Genomic DNA, 15,768 nt, shown 5'->3' on the forward strand with positions numbered 1-15,768 from the left:
GAGATGGGAAAAACAAGCACGGTTATTCACTGAAGTAAGAATTCTGAGTGAATTCAACGAGAATTTCTAAGTTTAGGCCAAAGTAGCAGAACTGAAAGCAGAACTGACTTAGAGAACGTTTCCACTTCAGCTATTTTGGCCTTAAATCTACTTTGATATCACTTTGAATTCTCACTTTATGAATTACCCTTAGATGTAATGATATTTGAATGGAGGTTCATGCCATTTTGAAGTAAGCCTTGGAATGATGTACATTAGTGATGGCTAACTTTGGCACTACATATGTTTGAGAACTACATTTCCCACAATGCTCAACCTGCCTGAAGATTTGAAAGTCATGTTATAGAATCTTGCTCCAGACCAGAGGCTCTCAAAGTTGAGACAAATGTACCTCTTGTTTAATTAAATAGCTATTGTGCCATGAGTATCAGCAGGAGAACTTGTAATCAGTTACCAAACCAAAGTTCATCTTTGGTAACAGTATCCAATTGTTAGAAAGTTAAATCAGATGTCATTTACCTCGTTCAAAAGAATTCTTAATATCGTTGACTTCCACTTGGGAGCCTGGAACTCTAAATATCCCCTGTTGCTGTAGACCTGTAAACAGACAAAGAGGATCAGCATGCAGCAAAATGCTGTACAGAGGTACAGTGAGCTCACATTAAAAACAAATACCATTCTACCCTAGTGTCTGAATATATTGAGAGTCAGTCACAATTCCTCACAGCCCTGCCAATTTAACAAACTTTAATAATATAATAATAAAATACTGATAAATTATATGTGCATGATGTCATCCCTAGGATAAAAATCTTACATCTCCAAAAAAAAATATTTTTAAATTGATTATTCAACAAAATGGGAATTGTGGGAAATTAAGGGAACTTGAAAGATGAAGGGCAAGGCAAAATAGCCAGTGAACTATGGTAAAATAAAAAAATCGAACTGAAAAAGCTGCTAGACAGTAGCATGGAAAAGAAACTGAATTGAAGATTTTAAAAACATTTATTTTTTTTTCCAAATCACCTTTTTTGGCATAAATTGTGCAATCCACCACAATACACTGGGATATGATGGACCTTATTTGGTCAATTCTTTATTTTGTAACTTCCACAGATGAATAAAATAAGTACCTATTATAAATTAATGATAATTATGGTATACAGTATATATATTTACTTTTAAAGTCGGCTTTCTTTGTAATACTTAGAAACCCATGATTTTGCTTCAATGATACTGACAGCAAGGAACATGTTTGTGGTTAATGCATCCTGACAATGGCCCAGTTTCTGTTTTTGCAGTAGAATTTCTGTCATTGTCGTCCACTTGCAGAGCCATTTTTGGTTTTTTTATTTTCTTCTTTTCTCTCCTGATTTAAATAAGGCGTGACACCGTCCCAGCCGCAGGAGATGTAACTCAAATACGAAATGCATCAAATTGTGCAGGATTCAAATCAATCCTCATTTACTCAAAGGGATACTCTACTGCCCAAATACAATACAAATCCCTGTTTAGTAGATATACCCCTTACAAAAACACATGCATTTTATTGTCTAAAAACAACTTTAAAAAAACCTGCAGTTCTCTTGTCTGCTACCTTTGCAAACCCTTCCTTCTATCCCTGCCCAGACATTCTGTGGCTGTCCAATCACAGACTTCACAGAGCAGCACAATGAGACGTCTTTGCTAGACAGGTGCTCTGAACAATTGCTGCCTCTGGAATTTAGCTCCACTGAGCTCAACAACCAGGACGTAAGGGGACCTGTTCTCTGCTTGGAAGCAAGGGTGGATTTAACCAGGTTAATTTAGAAAAGTGTTAATTTCAATTGAAAGCTGCATTTTTTTATGAATCATAAAAGAAAACCTAAACCTTTTCATCAACCTATCCCAATTACCTTTGGATTTGGAGTGTCCCTTTAACAGTATGTTGGTGTGCATTGACTACAATGTTTCAACAAATTGCTTCCCCCCCCCCCCCCACATCAAAATATCTATTTAGTGCTAAATCTTTCCACTTAATTCAGTTTAATGGAAATACCCTATGACATTAAACCAGTCACTCACCATATAAGTTAATGTATCTGATGCAGCTCTCTACCACCAGTGGGATGGCCTGTCCGGAGTCCTGAAAGTTAAGATACATAATGATCAGGTCAGCTCCATCACTTTCCTGTTTATGACATGTTAGCTACTCAGTATGTTTTTGCTTTTTATTTGTGTTCATGTACAAATGTATTTAGTTTTATTTGTGTTTAAGTATTGTATAATTATTTGAACCTTTACATGTAGAAGCCCTGTCCTGATTTAACTACTTCTTTAAATCAAGTATTTACAAAAGATGTCATATATGTTGGCTATTAATAAAAGTAGTAAATTGTTAAATGATTATTTTATTTGAAGAGCATGGTCAATTTTTTTTTTTTTTTAAAGGTATGTAGAAGATGATAGCACTTAGAAAATAATGGCGTTGGGTATCTTATGATTCACCAAGTATTTTTAGCTCACAGCTAACATCTTCCACAGGCAGCCATAGCTCAAAAGTATTAATTTAACCACTACTAAACCAACGAAAGGAACTCTTCCACTATGGTTTTGTATGTGACGTCTATAAAAAGGGCTGTGATGGTCAACCTCTCGCACAGCAGCTGCTGTGACGGCATCTCCCATGAGATATTATGGGAAGTGAAGTCATGACAGCTACACTTCCACAGGTTCACCATCACCAAGTGTCGTGTCATGTAATGCAGAATGTTTGCAGTAACCGTGACATTCCAGAGAATGAGTGGTCCTTTACAGTAAATCAATTATCTCTGGGTGCGGTGCGGCCCCTGCTGTAGTGTGATGGTGTTCCCAAAGGGTGGATGTATTAATACCTGCATTCTGCTTCGTGCATTTCGTCTTCCTCTGATGTGAGCAACAAAACACACACATGCAGCAGCAGCAGCAGCACAGAGACATAGAGAGGAAAGGAAGCAAGAGTCAGCAGAGATTACCAAGCAACAGAGAGGGAGATAGTGGACAGCAGTACTGAGAGATCTCACCCATTAATGTGGGTAACTCTGCCATGGCTGGCCTTGTGTGGAGTAACAGGGTGTGACACAAGGGGTTGAACTGTACCTTCCAGGATGGTTAAACTGTCTACTAAGAGCACATCAATCAGAGAATAAAATCTGGCCTGTATCGGGTTATTTAAACAAGCCGGAACTCCAGCTACTACAACTCTTAAAAGTCTGGGTGAGCCAAAACACAGGCAAAATTCATGAACAGTTGATGTTTTTTTAATCTAAAAGAAAGTGTCCAGTTATAGTTCGGCTGCTTAAATATTGTAATAATGGTCATATTGAACTTACCGGTTTGTTGTGCGTATAATACACTACCCACCCCAGCATACACCTGATTGGCTGATAAACTTACATCTTTATAAATCTCAAACTTTAAAACGTATTTATGCACAGTTATTAAACAGGTAAAGTGTGCCTTTATGCCTTTGCTTTAAAAAAAAAAATATAAATAAAAAGGTTTATACACATGGACCCTTTTTATGCTTTTGATTATTGCAAAATGTTCTTCTGTGCTCAAGTGGTAAATCAACACGAAGTACCAGAGTAACAGTATATAATGTATGGGGAAATAGTAATTACAATACTAGATCTAGATTAGCTCTGGGAAGACAGGGACTATCTTTAGATTTGTCAGAAAGCGCTAGCTAGCCCGAGACCATCCAAACACCATCTGTACCGGTTAGGATAACCTATGGCACTCCATTTACTTAGATACTTATTTATTAAGAGCTTTAATATTCTGAGCACAAAGGCAGTCTGTTCTGTCCTGTAAAGTGGAGCACACTGGCAGGTGTTCAATAGAGTGTTACCCCCAAATGTTAAGGACTATGGCCTCAATTTAATATTGTTGGATAAGCTTTTCAAATGATTTTATATTTTTGAATAAACTTATTTTTTTCATCATATTACATTATCAAAAAATACATCATATTTAAAAAAAAATGTATAAAAAAATATATCAAAATGCTATTATTTTTTTTTTAATGTTACATTATTTTGAAAGTGTATCCTAAAAATATAAAATCATTTGAAAAGTCTATCCAACAATATTAATTTGAGGCCTAGGTTTGATATCGAATGAACAATTCAGGAAACTAGCCCCGTTTTATTTGGTGTGCTAAAAGTTCGCTTCATTTTGATGCTGCATAAAATATCAGTGAGGTTTTAAGTGCATTGCAAGCATTGTATGCATTAATGTTACTTTAACTTAAAAATACAGCGAGCCTCAAAGCAGTTTGTGGGACAATAAAAATTTAGAAAAATACACCTGCTTGTTTGCAGTCTAAAAGCAGATCTATAATTTTTGCATAAGAAAATCACCCAAATTCTGTCTACATGCTATGATGATGTGTGTAATTTACAACGTGTTAAATGTATGTATTAATTTATTTCATGGGCTTTCCTTTTTCGTGCCTATTAAGGCTTAAACACAGCAGCTAACTAACAATTTGATGTTATTGATTGCCGGAAGAGAAGCCAATGAGAAAAATCAATCATTAAGTTTACAAAAAATAACTTGCAAACACATATCAGACTAAGAAACAACATGGATAGAAGTGGAATGATCTTATTATGCAGAAAAATATGTCTCCGATCATCTTTGAGTATGTGGTTTTGCTTCTATTTAAAGCATTCCCATGACCCATTTTCAATAAGCAATGATCATATATTCTGTACTCTACTTACACGTCCTCTTTACAATTAGGTGGAAACCATTTCACAACTGGAGGAGCCAGTGTCAGAGTGCATAACATATACATGTATGTGAGGGTCTCTAGGACCCTACTCAAACTCCAGAAAAAAGAGAAAAAAAATGAAAGTGGCTTCTAGTAAAATAGCATAACTATATAGAAGGACAGGTACAACACAGATGCTCGGTGTGTTTTGTACCAACCGAAGGGCTTAATCATAATACAGCTCTTTAAAGTGGAAATGGTAAATGTACCTAACAGGTAGGTTTATAACATGTTCTCTACAATTGTGCTAGATAGCTTCATTTAAAAGCACATATTCAACGTTTTCTTATAACTAGCCCACATGGCTCTTACACTAAGAGTCTTGTTGGAGCTCTCAAGGTATGTGGCTCAGAATGTGAAGGGTGTAGGAAGAAGCAGGAAGTGAGTTTTGTGCACAGAGCCTGTAGTGAGAAGGAGCGGTGCAGAGAGAGTCTAGAGGCAGCATAGCAGACTCAGCCACCACACAGCACCCACTACTGGTACCTTGATAAACAGTTCCAAGTTCCCATTAAAGAGCTTATGATTATAGAGGGAGCGAGGTCGGGGTTTCCTCATTTTCTGGGGTTTAGGAGGAAGAGTCGGGGGCCTAAGGGAAATGGAATAATGTATCAAACAGACAGAAATGTAATGTAGAATGGCTGACGTCACAAAGGTAACACTGGTGTAAAGTGCCACTAGTGCCAGCTCCCAAATTGCTTGAGAAACATTTCCCATCCAGAACATAGCACAGCTGGGAAAATAGGTGCCAAGGAAGAATAAAAATATCTTTGGCCAAACCAGACTTCGATGCTAGTGAATGAAAATATTTACAATAGACAATAATGTTTAATGAAAGAGAAGATGTGCATGGCATTAATTAGACTGCATTACCCTGTGTGCCCTGTTATAAATATTCCAAATTCATTACCATAAATATTCCAAATTCATTACCCATTTACCCAATATGCACATTTATCAAAGTCAGCATAACTCTTCTGCCCTACAATAGGTTGGTACTATGGGCAGAGATCAGCATACGTTAAACACCAATGCTAAGTGATCGATGCCCTAGGCTTATACCCAGTAATACTCTGGCAACTTCGCTAACATGATAAATCTCACACTAACACGGGCTTACCTGGTGGTACCGTAGTCAGCTCTTTCACCTGGATGAGTTACAAAAAAGAAAGATTTTACAAACACAAGATGTAACAACTGGACAGCATAAAGACAATTCATTATTTATTCCTGGTGCCATATAGAAACATATTAATGTTAAAAGTACACACGACATGGAATACCGTAGGTAGCATGGTTATCTTCTTAGGTGACGCTAAATTAAATGCTTATGGTTACTTATGGAATCTTCAATAGGTCCCTATTTTGTACAATTAGTGAATATAGTGATATGGATCCTTGCACAATTAGTGAATATAGTGATATGGATCCTTGCACAATTAGTGAATATAGTGATATGGATCCTTGCACAATTAGTGAATATAGTGATATGGATCCTTGCACAATTAGTGAATATAGTGATATGGATCCTTGCACAATTAGTGAATATAGTGATATGGATCCTTGCACAATTAGTGAATATAGTGATATGGATCCTTGCACAATTAGTGAATATAGTGATATGGATCCTTGCACAATTAGTGAATATAGTGATATGGATCCTTGCAGGGGACACAAATAAGAATTGAAGATAAGGTTGAAAAGATAATTGCAACACCAAGATTCAGCTGAGTGGATCTACTTTTATATAAATATATCTTCCCCCTTTCTGTAGACACAACCATGTAAATAGACAAGTCTACTCAGGGCTCTTTACAAAAAATAGAAAGACACCAAAGGTGACAGTTCCACTTTATTAACACCCCTAATACAGAGTAACATAACAATATTAATGTCAGATGAAACATTATGTAATTGTATTTCTCTTTATATTCCAAATGTGTCAATGTCATTAAATGATATATAGATTCAGCTTGGCTAGCGTTCCATAAGTGCGCACCCATGTATATTTAAGTTATTTACTATTGGCAAGTCATGCCTACTGGGTTGGTTCCCTGGTTCTAGCAGACAGGGATTTGCATAGGAAACATGTATATGAACACACAGCTTTTGTTACGGACTGTTTAGGTTCATTTACCTATTAAACCTGTTTCACTGTGCAAAAAAAGGAATACTAAAATATTTTCTGACTGTCCAATATAAACAAGACAAAAAAAACAAAAACAACAGTTTGCTGCCTACCCATTTAACTATGCACTATAATAGATAAATAAAATCTTTCATTAAAATCCAGACACATCAAAAAAGGACATCTTAAAAAGGCAGTTTGCACACAACATATGTTGGAAAAGTGTGTAGATTTTAACCCATGTCCACAATTTCCATAAGACAACAACATTTTGACCTGGAAACATGAAAATATCCCTTGCATGGTCAAAAAGTTGGGGATCACTCAGGGATACTGAATAAAGGTATTCGATCTAGGAGTAGGAGTTGATCTAATCTACCTTTGAATCCTGGGCAAGCTAATTTGGGAACGGACAAAAATATCCAGAGAATAATTTGAACAAATGTAAATTACCTTCTCCGAGGGTTTGTTTGAGGAGATCATGTTTGGCCTGAAGTTTCGTAATGAGGTTACTTCCATTTAAATATTCCTTGAACTTCTAGAAATGCGGGAACAGAGAATGAATTGTTTAAGCTGTTTAACATAATTTTTAACAAGTATTTTTAAAGTGTAGTGCCAAAGGTAACTTATGCCATGTGGCCATTTTTATAGCCAAAAAGCGATATAGGTCCATCTATATTTATACGGGGCTCACAATTTCCACTAGTCACTGGACACTGTCAAGTAAAAATTCTACCCTGGCAAGTAGAAATTCACCCTTGATGAGGGGATGGCGAGTAATTCTTAGGACCTGGCTAGTCTGTGTGCTGTGATCCTTTTGCACCTACTGCTGCAAAGTAAAACATTGCAGTTCAAGGGAACTGCAATGTTTACATTGCAGCTCTAAGCCTGCCCTCTGTGGCTGTCTAACAGATGCTTTCCTATGTGGAGGTCTAATGCGCGCGGTCATTGCCGTGCATGCGCATTAGGTATCCCCCGCCGGCTGATGTCAGCGGGGGAGGAGTGTGGGTGGAGCCTGACCCAGCGATGAGGGACATCGGCGCTGGATTCAGGCAAGTGGCTGAAGGGGGGCACCTATTAACCCTCTAGTGCCAGAAAAACGGCGTTGTTTTCCCGGCACTATAGGATCCCTTTAACCCCTTAAGGACACATGACGTGCCTGACATGTCATGATTCCCTTTTATTCCAGAAGTTTGGTCCTTAAGGGGTTAAGACCTGATGTACGTATAGTTCAAATTACATGGCTTCTTTACCAACATAGGTTTTACAAAACAAGGAATTTTATTAACATTTAGAAATAAGAAAACGTTAACACATATTATAGATCGAAAAATATGAACAAATATTACATAAGCAAAGTTTAATTTTCATTTGCATGCTGCTTAATTTCTTGACAGTACAACATTTGTCTAATGCTTAAAGGGACACTATAACCACTCAGGCCACTTCATCTCATCAAAGTGGTCTGGGTGCAATATCACTGACTTCCCTTAGTCCTGCAATTGAAAATTGCAGTTTTTGAGAAAGTGCAATTTTTAAATTAAAGTACCAAGATAGCCTTTAGTGGCTGTCTACCAGGAGCTTACCGGACTCTGTGTCGCCTAAATTATACTGGACATCCTCACGCTCTGCATGAGGACGTTGAAAATCAGTAAAATCCACATAGGGAAGCATTGATTTAATGCTTTCCTATTGGGAGGGCCTAGTGCACTCGCCACACATGTGCATTAGGTCCCCTCATCAGATGATGTTGCAAGTGGCAGAGGCGCTGTTAACAGGTATGTAAATAAAGATTTTTTTTATTTTTTTTTCAATTCTTTATTTTTGCAGTGCATTCGATAACAGTAATGCAATTTGGCCAAGCAAAGGTAAACAGAAATAATTGTAAAGCATTAGGTTACAGGTGCTTGGCTTTTGCGAACAGCGCACTTTTTTTTTTTATAAAACAATCCTAACAGACATGTCAGTGGTGCGTGTTTGTGGGCATACATGTGAGGGTTGTAGGACTTGACATGTGGCTTGGAGTAATGTGCTTAGTGCAGCAGGAGGTTGGGGGGCCTGTGTGACCCGAATGTGTCAGGAGGGTTCGTGTCAGTCATTCCGGGTTCTTTATGACACCGGTTATTGTGGGCGTCGTGCCCGTCTAACATGGGTGTCTAAGCTTGCGCCGGGGCTTAATTTGTGTGCTAGTTACATGTGATATGTACAGATAGTGGGTACCCCTAACCAAGGGGGCTGCGGGGGGGGGAGGGGGGGGAGTGGACTCATGGCGTACCGTCACTCTGGTTTGCTGTTGTAGCTGTGTAAGAGCTGGTGTGCCATCTCCCAGGGGAGCTGCCTTCTGTTGGGCTTACCCATTAATGTGCCGCAATGTCTATGGGCATTTGTGCGCAGTGTTTAAAATTAGGAGGAGAAACTAGAACGATAACTTATTGGAGAGGAAAATAAAACATTTGTTGCATAGGACGAACTTGGTGTGGAAACAGTATTAGGGAACGTGAGAGCCTCTGTCAGCTGTTACAGTTCAGGTCACGTGAGAGTTCGAGGTGCCTGCTCTTGGGGTGAATGGTTTAACCGTCGCCGGGTCCCAAGTTGTCGTGCCAGTTGCGCCTGGTTGATCTGGTGTCTGCGATGTGAGGTCCATGGTTGTCAATATTGCAGGGATTTCTTCTTGGGATCGTATTACATGGTTCGTCCCGTTCCTGGTTATTTGCAGGGTGCCCAGGGGTCCCCATCTATAGGGTATTGCGGCAGTTCGTAGTTGAGTTGTAAGGGGAGTCATGGTCTTGCGCCACTGCAGTGTAGCTTTAGATAAATCTTGGTAAAACGAGAGGTGGGAGTTCTCAAATTGTACCGGAGCTTTTCCCAGCAGGGTTGACAGAATGCGGTTCCGGTCTCCGTATGATATGCATTTCACGATGACATCCCGTGGCGTCACATTGGTACTTTGTGGGCTGCTGGCAATTCGGTAGACCCCATCTAGAGTCATCTTCTTGGCGGTCCCGGGTGGCAGTATGGTTGCCAATAGCCTCCGGATATAATGGGGCAATTCCTCCGCGGTTATCTCTGCGGGTACTCCACGGACTTTAACGTGGGTGCGGCGGTGGCGGTCCTCCAGTGCTGTCAGTTGCATGAGCATAGAGTGCTGAGTACTTTGGAGCTGGTGGACCGTGTCTCTAAGCGTAGTGAACGCTGCTTGTACCTCAAGTATAGTGCCTTCTGTGGCCTGTACCCTGGTGGCGACTGACTGGATCTCCCTTTGTGCTGGGGCCCTGTCAGCTGCTATCATGCTGTGCAGGTCTGTTAATAAGGCCTTGAGGTCGTCCTTTGTGGCTGGTATTGATCCTCCTGTGAGCACCTGGGAAGGCTGTGTTATAGCCTCAGGTGTCTGGTTGGGCTTGGTTCCCTGGGCCTCCTGTGGTTGCTGGGATGAGGCTGCGTCTGGACTGCTTTGCCTTGTTGGGGTTTTTGGAGCATAGCTCCGATGTCCCTACCTTCAGGCTTTTGGGAACGTCGGCCCATAGTGTATTCTGAAGGTGGAGGAGGTGAGTTTGGGGTATTCCCGGGTGTTCTGTATGCTAGTGGGCTGCCCAGGAGTGTCTCCAGGGAGAAGAGTGGCGGCTGAAGGAAGGCCGCAGCCTTGCGTTTCGGCGTGGGTCACCCTGTGGGATACCGGAACGGCATCAATCGGTGCAGCGTTTCACCCTGGGTGGGATGGCGAGGTGCTCGTTATTGTGCGGCGTTGGTTTTGTACGGTATGTGCCGTTTAAGTTATTAGATGTCGGGAGCTGACAGATATGGCGTCCGTCTCGTCATAAAGATTTGTTTTTAACCTTTACATACTGGGGTAGGTGGGATGGCAACAATGGATGGGGGACCAGAATGCACTAAAGTGTTATAAATACAACTTTGTATTCTTAACACTATAGAATCCATTTAGACATCTGACAATGTAGCTATGGTTTCTCATTGCTGTAACATGAGAAACTATTGGTTTCACTCTCAGCCGATTACAGGAGAGCATACCTACAGAATTTAATAAAACATATCTTGCAGAGAATCATGTAATGCCTTACAAAAAGCTAATATTTTTCACATTTCCCTTGGTTATTTCATCCTTCTGGACATACACTGGGACAATGTAATAGTGCAGCCAGTCAGGATGTATTTTCTCATCCCAGTTTTACATGAAACCCAGCCTGTGAGAAGCACTGAATTCACAGTGTTGTTGAAATGAGAGGGCAGATATTAGCTACTGTAGCTCATTTTATTCTACAGAAACAGAAGAGGAAGAAAGCATTGAACATAATTGTGACTTCACCCACCTGCGCTGTTATCTGTTATATTCTGTTACACTAGTATTATGTGAAGAGAGCTGTATTGTATTACACCTGTCCATGCTGTGCTTTGTTTACTGTATTCCCTTACATTTGTCTGTATTGTATTATGTGTCCTATACTGTGTTACTCCAAGCAGTAACGCACTAGGGTTTGTGTATTGTGTTACATGTTCGTTTCACAGGAGTTTCAGATGAGGGCTCTAATTCATCAATCAGGGAACAACACCCTCAATACTTTTTTTTATTTTATTTTTTTTAACAAACACACGCACGCACACAAAACCCCTCACCCCAAAAAAACAACCCAAAGCAAGTTACACAATTAATTCTTTGTGGGCCAAAATCATTCTAAGTTGTCCATAGAATCTGGTCCTTGCACACCTAATGCATTAGGGAATGTCCTGCTTATTTAGCATCAGCTAAGGGTGTCAGAGTGGGGGCCTTTTTTGCCTCTGGTTCCTAAGGGGGCTAAATTAATCCTGATGTGGGCCATTATCAGTTTTTTAAAGAAACAGCATAAGGGATTATGTCATATAAAATGTCTCCTTGAAATGTGATTATTGCAAAGTACAGCATTCTCATTCCGTGATACAGGAGTAATCTATAACCTCCGAAGGTTTCTCTGACTGAGTAACAGATTGATGTATGTTATACATACACAGTCTCAGAACAAGTGATGTGCATGAGGTATCTCTAAGATGCTTTTCATAACCAACTAAATGATGTGTTTGTTATGACAGGAATCCTCTTACCGAGAAGTAAAAACTTTCAGTCTCTTGCTGGTTGGACCTCCTCTTGGAGATGTTGAGTTTGCTCATGTAGGTCTCCGAGGCAGCGGATTTTATGGACTCGGTAGAACGGCTGTGCTGGAAGGCATCAGACACATCGAAATCCTCGACTGTCAGCATGTCCTGCAATGTCTGCATGGTGGCATCCAAAGTCTTTCTCACCTATCCAATCAGTATAAACACTGTGTTAGCGAGAGCCATTCTGAGTGTTAACAGCAGCCACGCAAATAACATGATATACATTCTCTGTATCAGTAAAACATGATACAAAGAAAGTGTTCAGGTTAGGAAGCAGACCCACCTCTTCATTTTCTATTTTCAGAGTGGTGAGACGAGACTGCAGTTGGTGGTACCTCATAAGGAGCTCCATTTGCACTGGCTGCTGGGCACTTACTTGGCAAACCTATAATGGAGACATCAGACAGTGCCACATTATGGTAAAAGAAAAAGGAATTAGGCATTTATGTCAACCTGTGGAAACTACTGATAAGCTAGACCATATAATGCTATAAGGAACTCTAAGTGGAAACTGTGTGCTCTAATGTTCGTGTTCAACATTTATGCCACTCAATATAAATAACCCATTATTTCAATATACATCACTAAAGTATTTAAAAATATCTTACTAGGTTCAAATTGAGGTAGCGGGCTCTAAACCCATCTTTCATTTATAGAATGTGCTTTATATTTTTCTTCCACCGTAGGATTGTCAGAGATACAGCAGAGAAAACAAGTAAAGAGAACTCTTTCGGACATACCTCATCCCCCATGTGAGGCTGATAGTCAAATTTAAGTGGGGGGCAGAAGACCTGGTTGTATAGATCCATTATTTTGTGCTTGTCACTTCGAGCATCCAGGTTATCCACTGCATTCTCGATAATGTCCAGACCCTCGTGTCGTGATGTCTCCAAGTTGTACTCTGCCGACAGGTAGGTGCGGAAAGTGCGGGCAAGGCTGGCATGGAAGCCCAGGTCACAGCACTGCACAGAGGCAAAAGATCATTATGAGCTAGCCTTCTATTTACTTCTGGGTGTGCTCCCCCCAATAATTGACATGTGAAAACAAACATAATTGCAAACACTACACATGAACCCTTTAAATCCCAATGGGTGATGAGCCTGACAAAATCACTGTTTGAGTGCCAAAGGAGTGAGAGTGTCACCTTTCGTGTAGTTATATACAGCATACAAAATGGCATAGGTATTATCACTCACACTATAAAAGTGACCTACTTGACTAACCAGATGTTCAGCTTTATATATATATATACACACCTACATACAACAATTAGTCTTGGCACTCACCCTCGTTGATATATATAACAAAAAATCTTGCCTTGGTGCTCCCTTAGCGTGGAGATATATATCAATTAGAAGTAAGGAGCACTCAAAAGGTCTCCAAATTCTTCAAACTTTTTTATTTGTGTATCATGTCAAAATTTGTCACATCAACGTTTCGACCCAAAAAGGGTCTTTTTCAAGATCAAACTATACAGTGTAAAGTGCATATTTATACAAAATATTAAATATTACCTTACCAATGTGAAGTGAGAGACCGTCATCTAGCTGTCCGAACCCGGAGGTGCCTCGGAGGAAAACGTGACCCCATGTGATGTCGTCAAACCAACGTAAGCGTTACTTAGCAACGGTAGTATACAGTGAATCACATACTTCCCAAGCACGTTGGTTTGATGGCATCACGTGGGGTCATGTGTTCCTCCGAGGCACCTCCGGGTTCGGACGGCTAGGTGACGGTCTCTCACTTCACATTGGTAAGGTAATATTTGATATTTTGTATATATATGCACTTTTTATTTGTGTGTCATTTTGACACACAAATAAAAAAAGTTTGAAGAATTTGGAGACCTTTTGAGTGCCCCTTACTTCTAATTGAGATATATATATATATATACACATCGCCCACGTATGAATATTACGGCTGTCAGCCTATCCTGACAGCAGTGGAGTAGACAAAATGCCCTGTCAGGTTCACGTCTGCTGTGTTTTTTCTGATCTTGAACAATGGCCCTGTGGCGCTCAATAAGCAGCTATTGGGATCACATGGGAATAAGCTGAACACCTGGGGTCCCAGTCCTCACTGCTTATATTCTCAGTTTAAATTGTCAGAGAGTTGAGATAATTAGAGCATTCAAGGGCAGCAGAATGAGTCCTTGTCAGCAATCAGAATGTTGGCAAATTAAGCTTCACCCCGACAGGGAAGAAAGAGAATATAACACTGGGACAGAAGAGTAGGGCAATCCTTTAAAAGAGAAAATGTCACTTTTCCAATGAAAACATGCTACTAAAATAGTCAGTGAGAGGTGCGGCAATGACAAATATACACTTGCTTTTGCAGCACTGTCAAGAGACAAACGCAGCCATAATTTTCCCATGATTCCCTTTGTGCAATCACTGGCTATGCTCAATGAGTCATAGGAAAGCTAGAATTTGGGATATTAATTTTAATAGTCTCAATTAGAGTTAGGCAACAAATCGCAATATAGACGCTTGGCAGTAAGTCCGACTCCCACATTCAAAAAAAAGTTATGTTACTGTATGGATTCTTTAGTGAATAGGATTTAAAATCGTATTTTCTTACTGGATATACTCACATCTATGAGATCGGACACATCATGGATGTAATATTTGCTGATGCTCCCGTTAGTAGCAGCTAAGTTCAGTAGATATTCATTCCTTGCCTTCGTGCATTTCAGCTTGTTCTCCGAGTATTTGGCTTGTCTCTGAGACCAAAAAAAAAAGGTAGACGTGTTACCTATAAGAGGAGACACCCACTTGCACAGCCCCTGACCAACAATATACTAACATTTACAAATCATTCCAAGAGAAATGTAACAGTTTTAAGACATAGTGTTGCCAGATCCAATATGTTTTCCTGAACAAATATCACTTCGCCATCCTGATGGACAGCATGTAAAAAGTGTGGAAATGTAAAATTCATATGTAGCTGGAAGATAATCAATTAACAAAGAGGAAACCCAAAGACTTGGCCGTGCTCAGGTAAATTAATTCCTTCCTGCGCCATATGCTACAAATTATCAATGTGCTGCCCAAAAGCATGAAAAGTGATACATGCCCAAGAGAATGTGATGGATCCAACAACGGAAAAGTGACAACAATGTCCAAGCCAATCTCTTCTTTCAGCCATACTTTTAAAGTGAAAATATTTCTGTCCTACAACATGCTGCCTTACCTTTTCCTTCATTTTTTCAATTTTTTTGACAGAACTGCGTCTCTGCGATCTCTCCTCGTAGCGCAGAGCGTTGGAGCTGAGCTCCACAGATTTACTAAACTGTTTTTCTTCCTGCTTTTCGGCATCCTTAAGCTTGCTCTCAGCACTTATACTCTCTGCATGGTACATGTGATAGGTCTTCATCACCTGCGCGACAGTGAGTCAGTAAGCAAAGGGTTAATGCTGTGAATGACCGAACAGAACACCTTGTATTGTTCATCTGGATTTTAAATAAGTGGGATAAATGTCTAGCACAGGATATTGATAGAGTTATTAGGCTAGATTGTTAGTCAATGTCCATGGGGTTTTTTTTTTAACCAAAAAGCTCATCTGCGAAGCATGATCTGCATGTCAGAGAATTTTGGGAAATACATGCCAACAATATTAAATGGGCTGCAGTTATACATCCCTGATAAAAATTCTGTCATTTTGCATCCCATCTTGACTATGAGATTTATTCATTAAGTTT

The 15,768-nt window shown here is 39.9% G+C and overlaps 1 protein-coding gene across 2 annotated transcripts in view; it reads right to left on the bottom strand.

The window, feature by feature from the left end:
* The window catches only part of SRGAP3 (SLIT-ROBO Rho GTPase activating protein 3), a 137,496-nt gene that overhangs the window by 14,920 nt on the left and 106,808 nt on the right, over positions 1-15,768 (bottom strand). Inside the window, exons 5-14 of one of the 2 annotated variants that reach the window (XM_063426686.1) lie at positions 15,261-15,446; positions 14,662-14,790; positions 12,809-13,030; positions 12,352-12,453; positions 12,015-12,212; positions 7,377-7,461; positions 5,916-5,943; positions 2,874-2,904; positions 2,065-2,125; positions 520-597 (exon numbers count right to left, since the gene is read on the bottom strand). In XM_063426686.1, the coding sequence (XP_063282756.1) occupies positions 520-597; positions 2,065-2,125; positions 2,874-2,904; positions 5,916-5,943; positions 7,377-7,461; positions 12,015-12,212; positions 12,352-12,453; positions 12,809-13,030; positions 14,662-14,790; positions 15,261-15,446 (1,120 nt within the window). Of the gene's footprint in view, positions 1-519; positions 598-2,064; positions 2,126-2,873; positions 2,905-5,281; positions 5,385-5,915; positions 5,944-7,376; positions 7,462-12,014; positions 12,213-12,351; positions 12,454-12,808; positions 13,031-14,661; positions 14,791-15,260; positions 15,447-15,768 lie in introns of both variants that reach the window. The other variant, XM_063426685.1, reaches the window with a different exon arrangement.

The sequence above is a fragment of the Pelobates fuscus genome, chromosome 7 (assembly GCF_036172605.1).
Source record: "Pelobates fuscus isolate aPelFus1 chromosome 7, aPelFus1.pri, whole genome shotgun sequence".
NCBI lineage: Eukaryota > Metazoa > Chordata > Amphibia > Anura > Pelobatidae > Pelobates > Pelobates fuscus.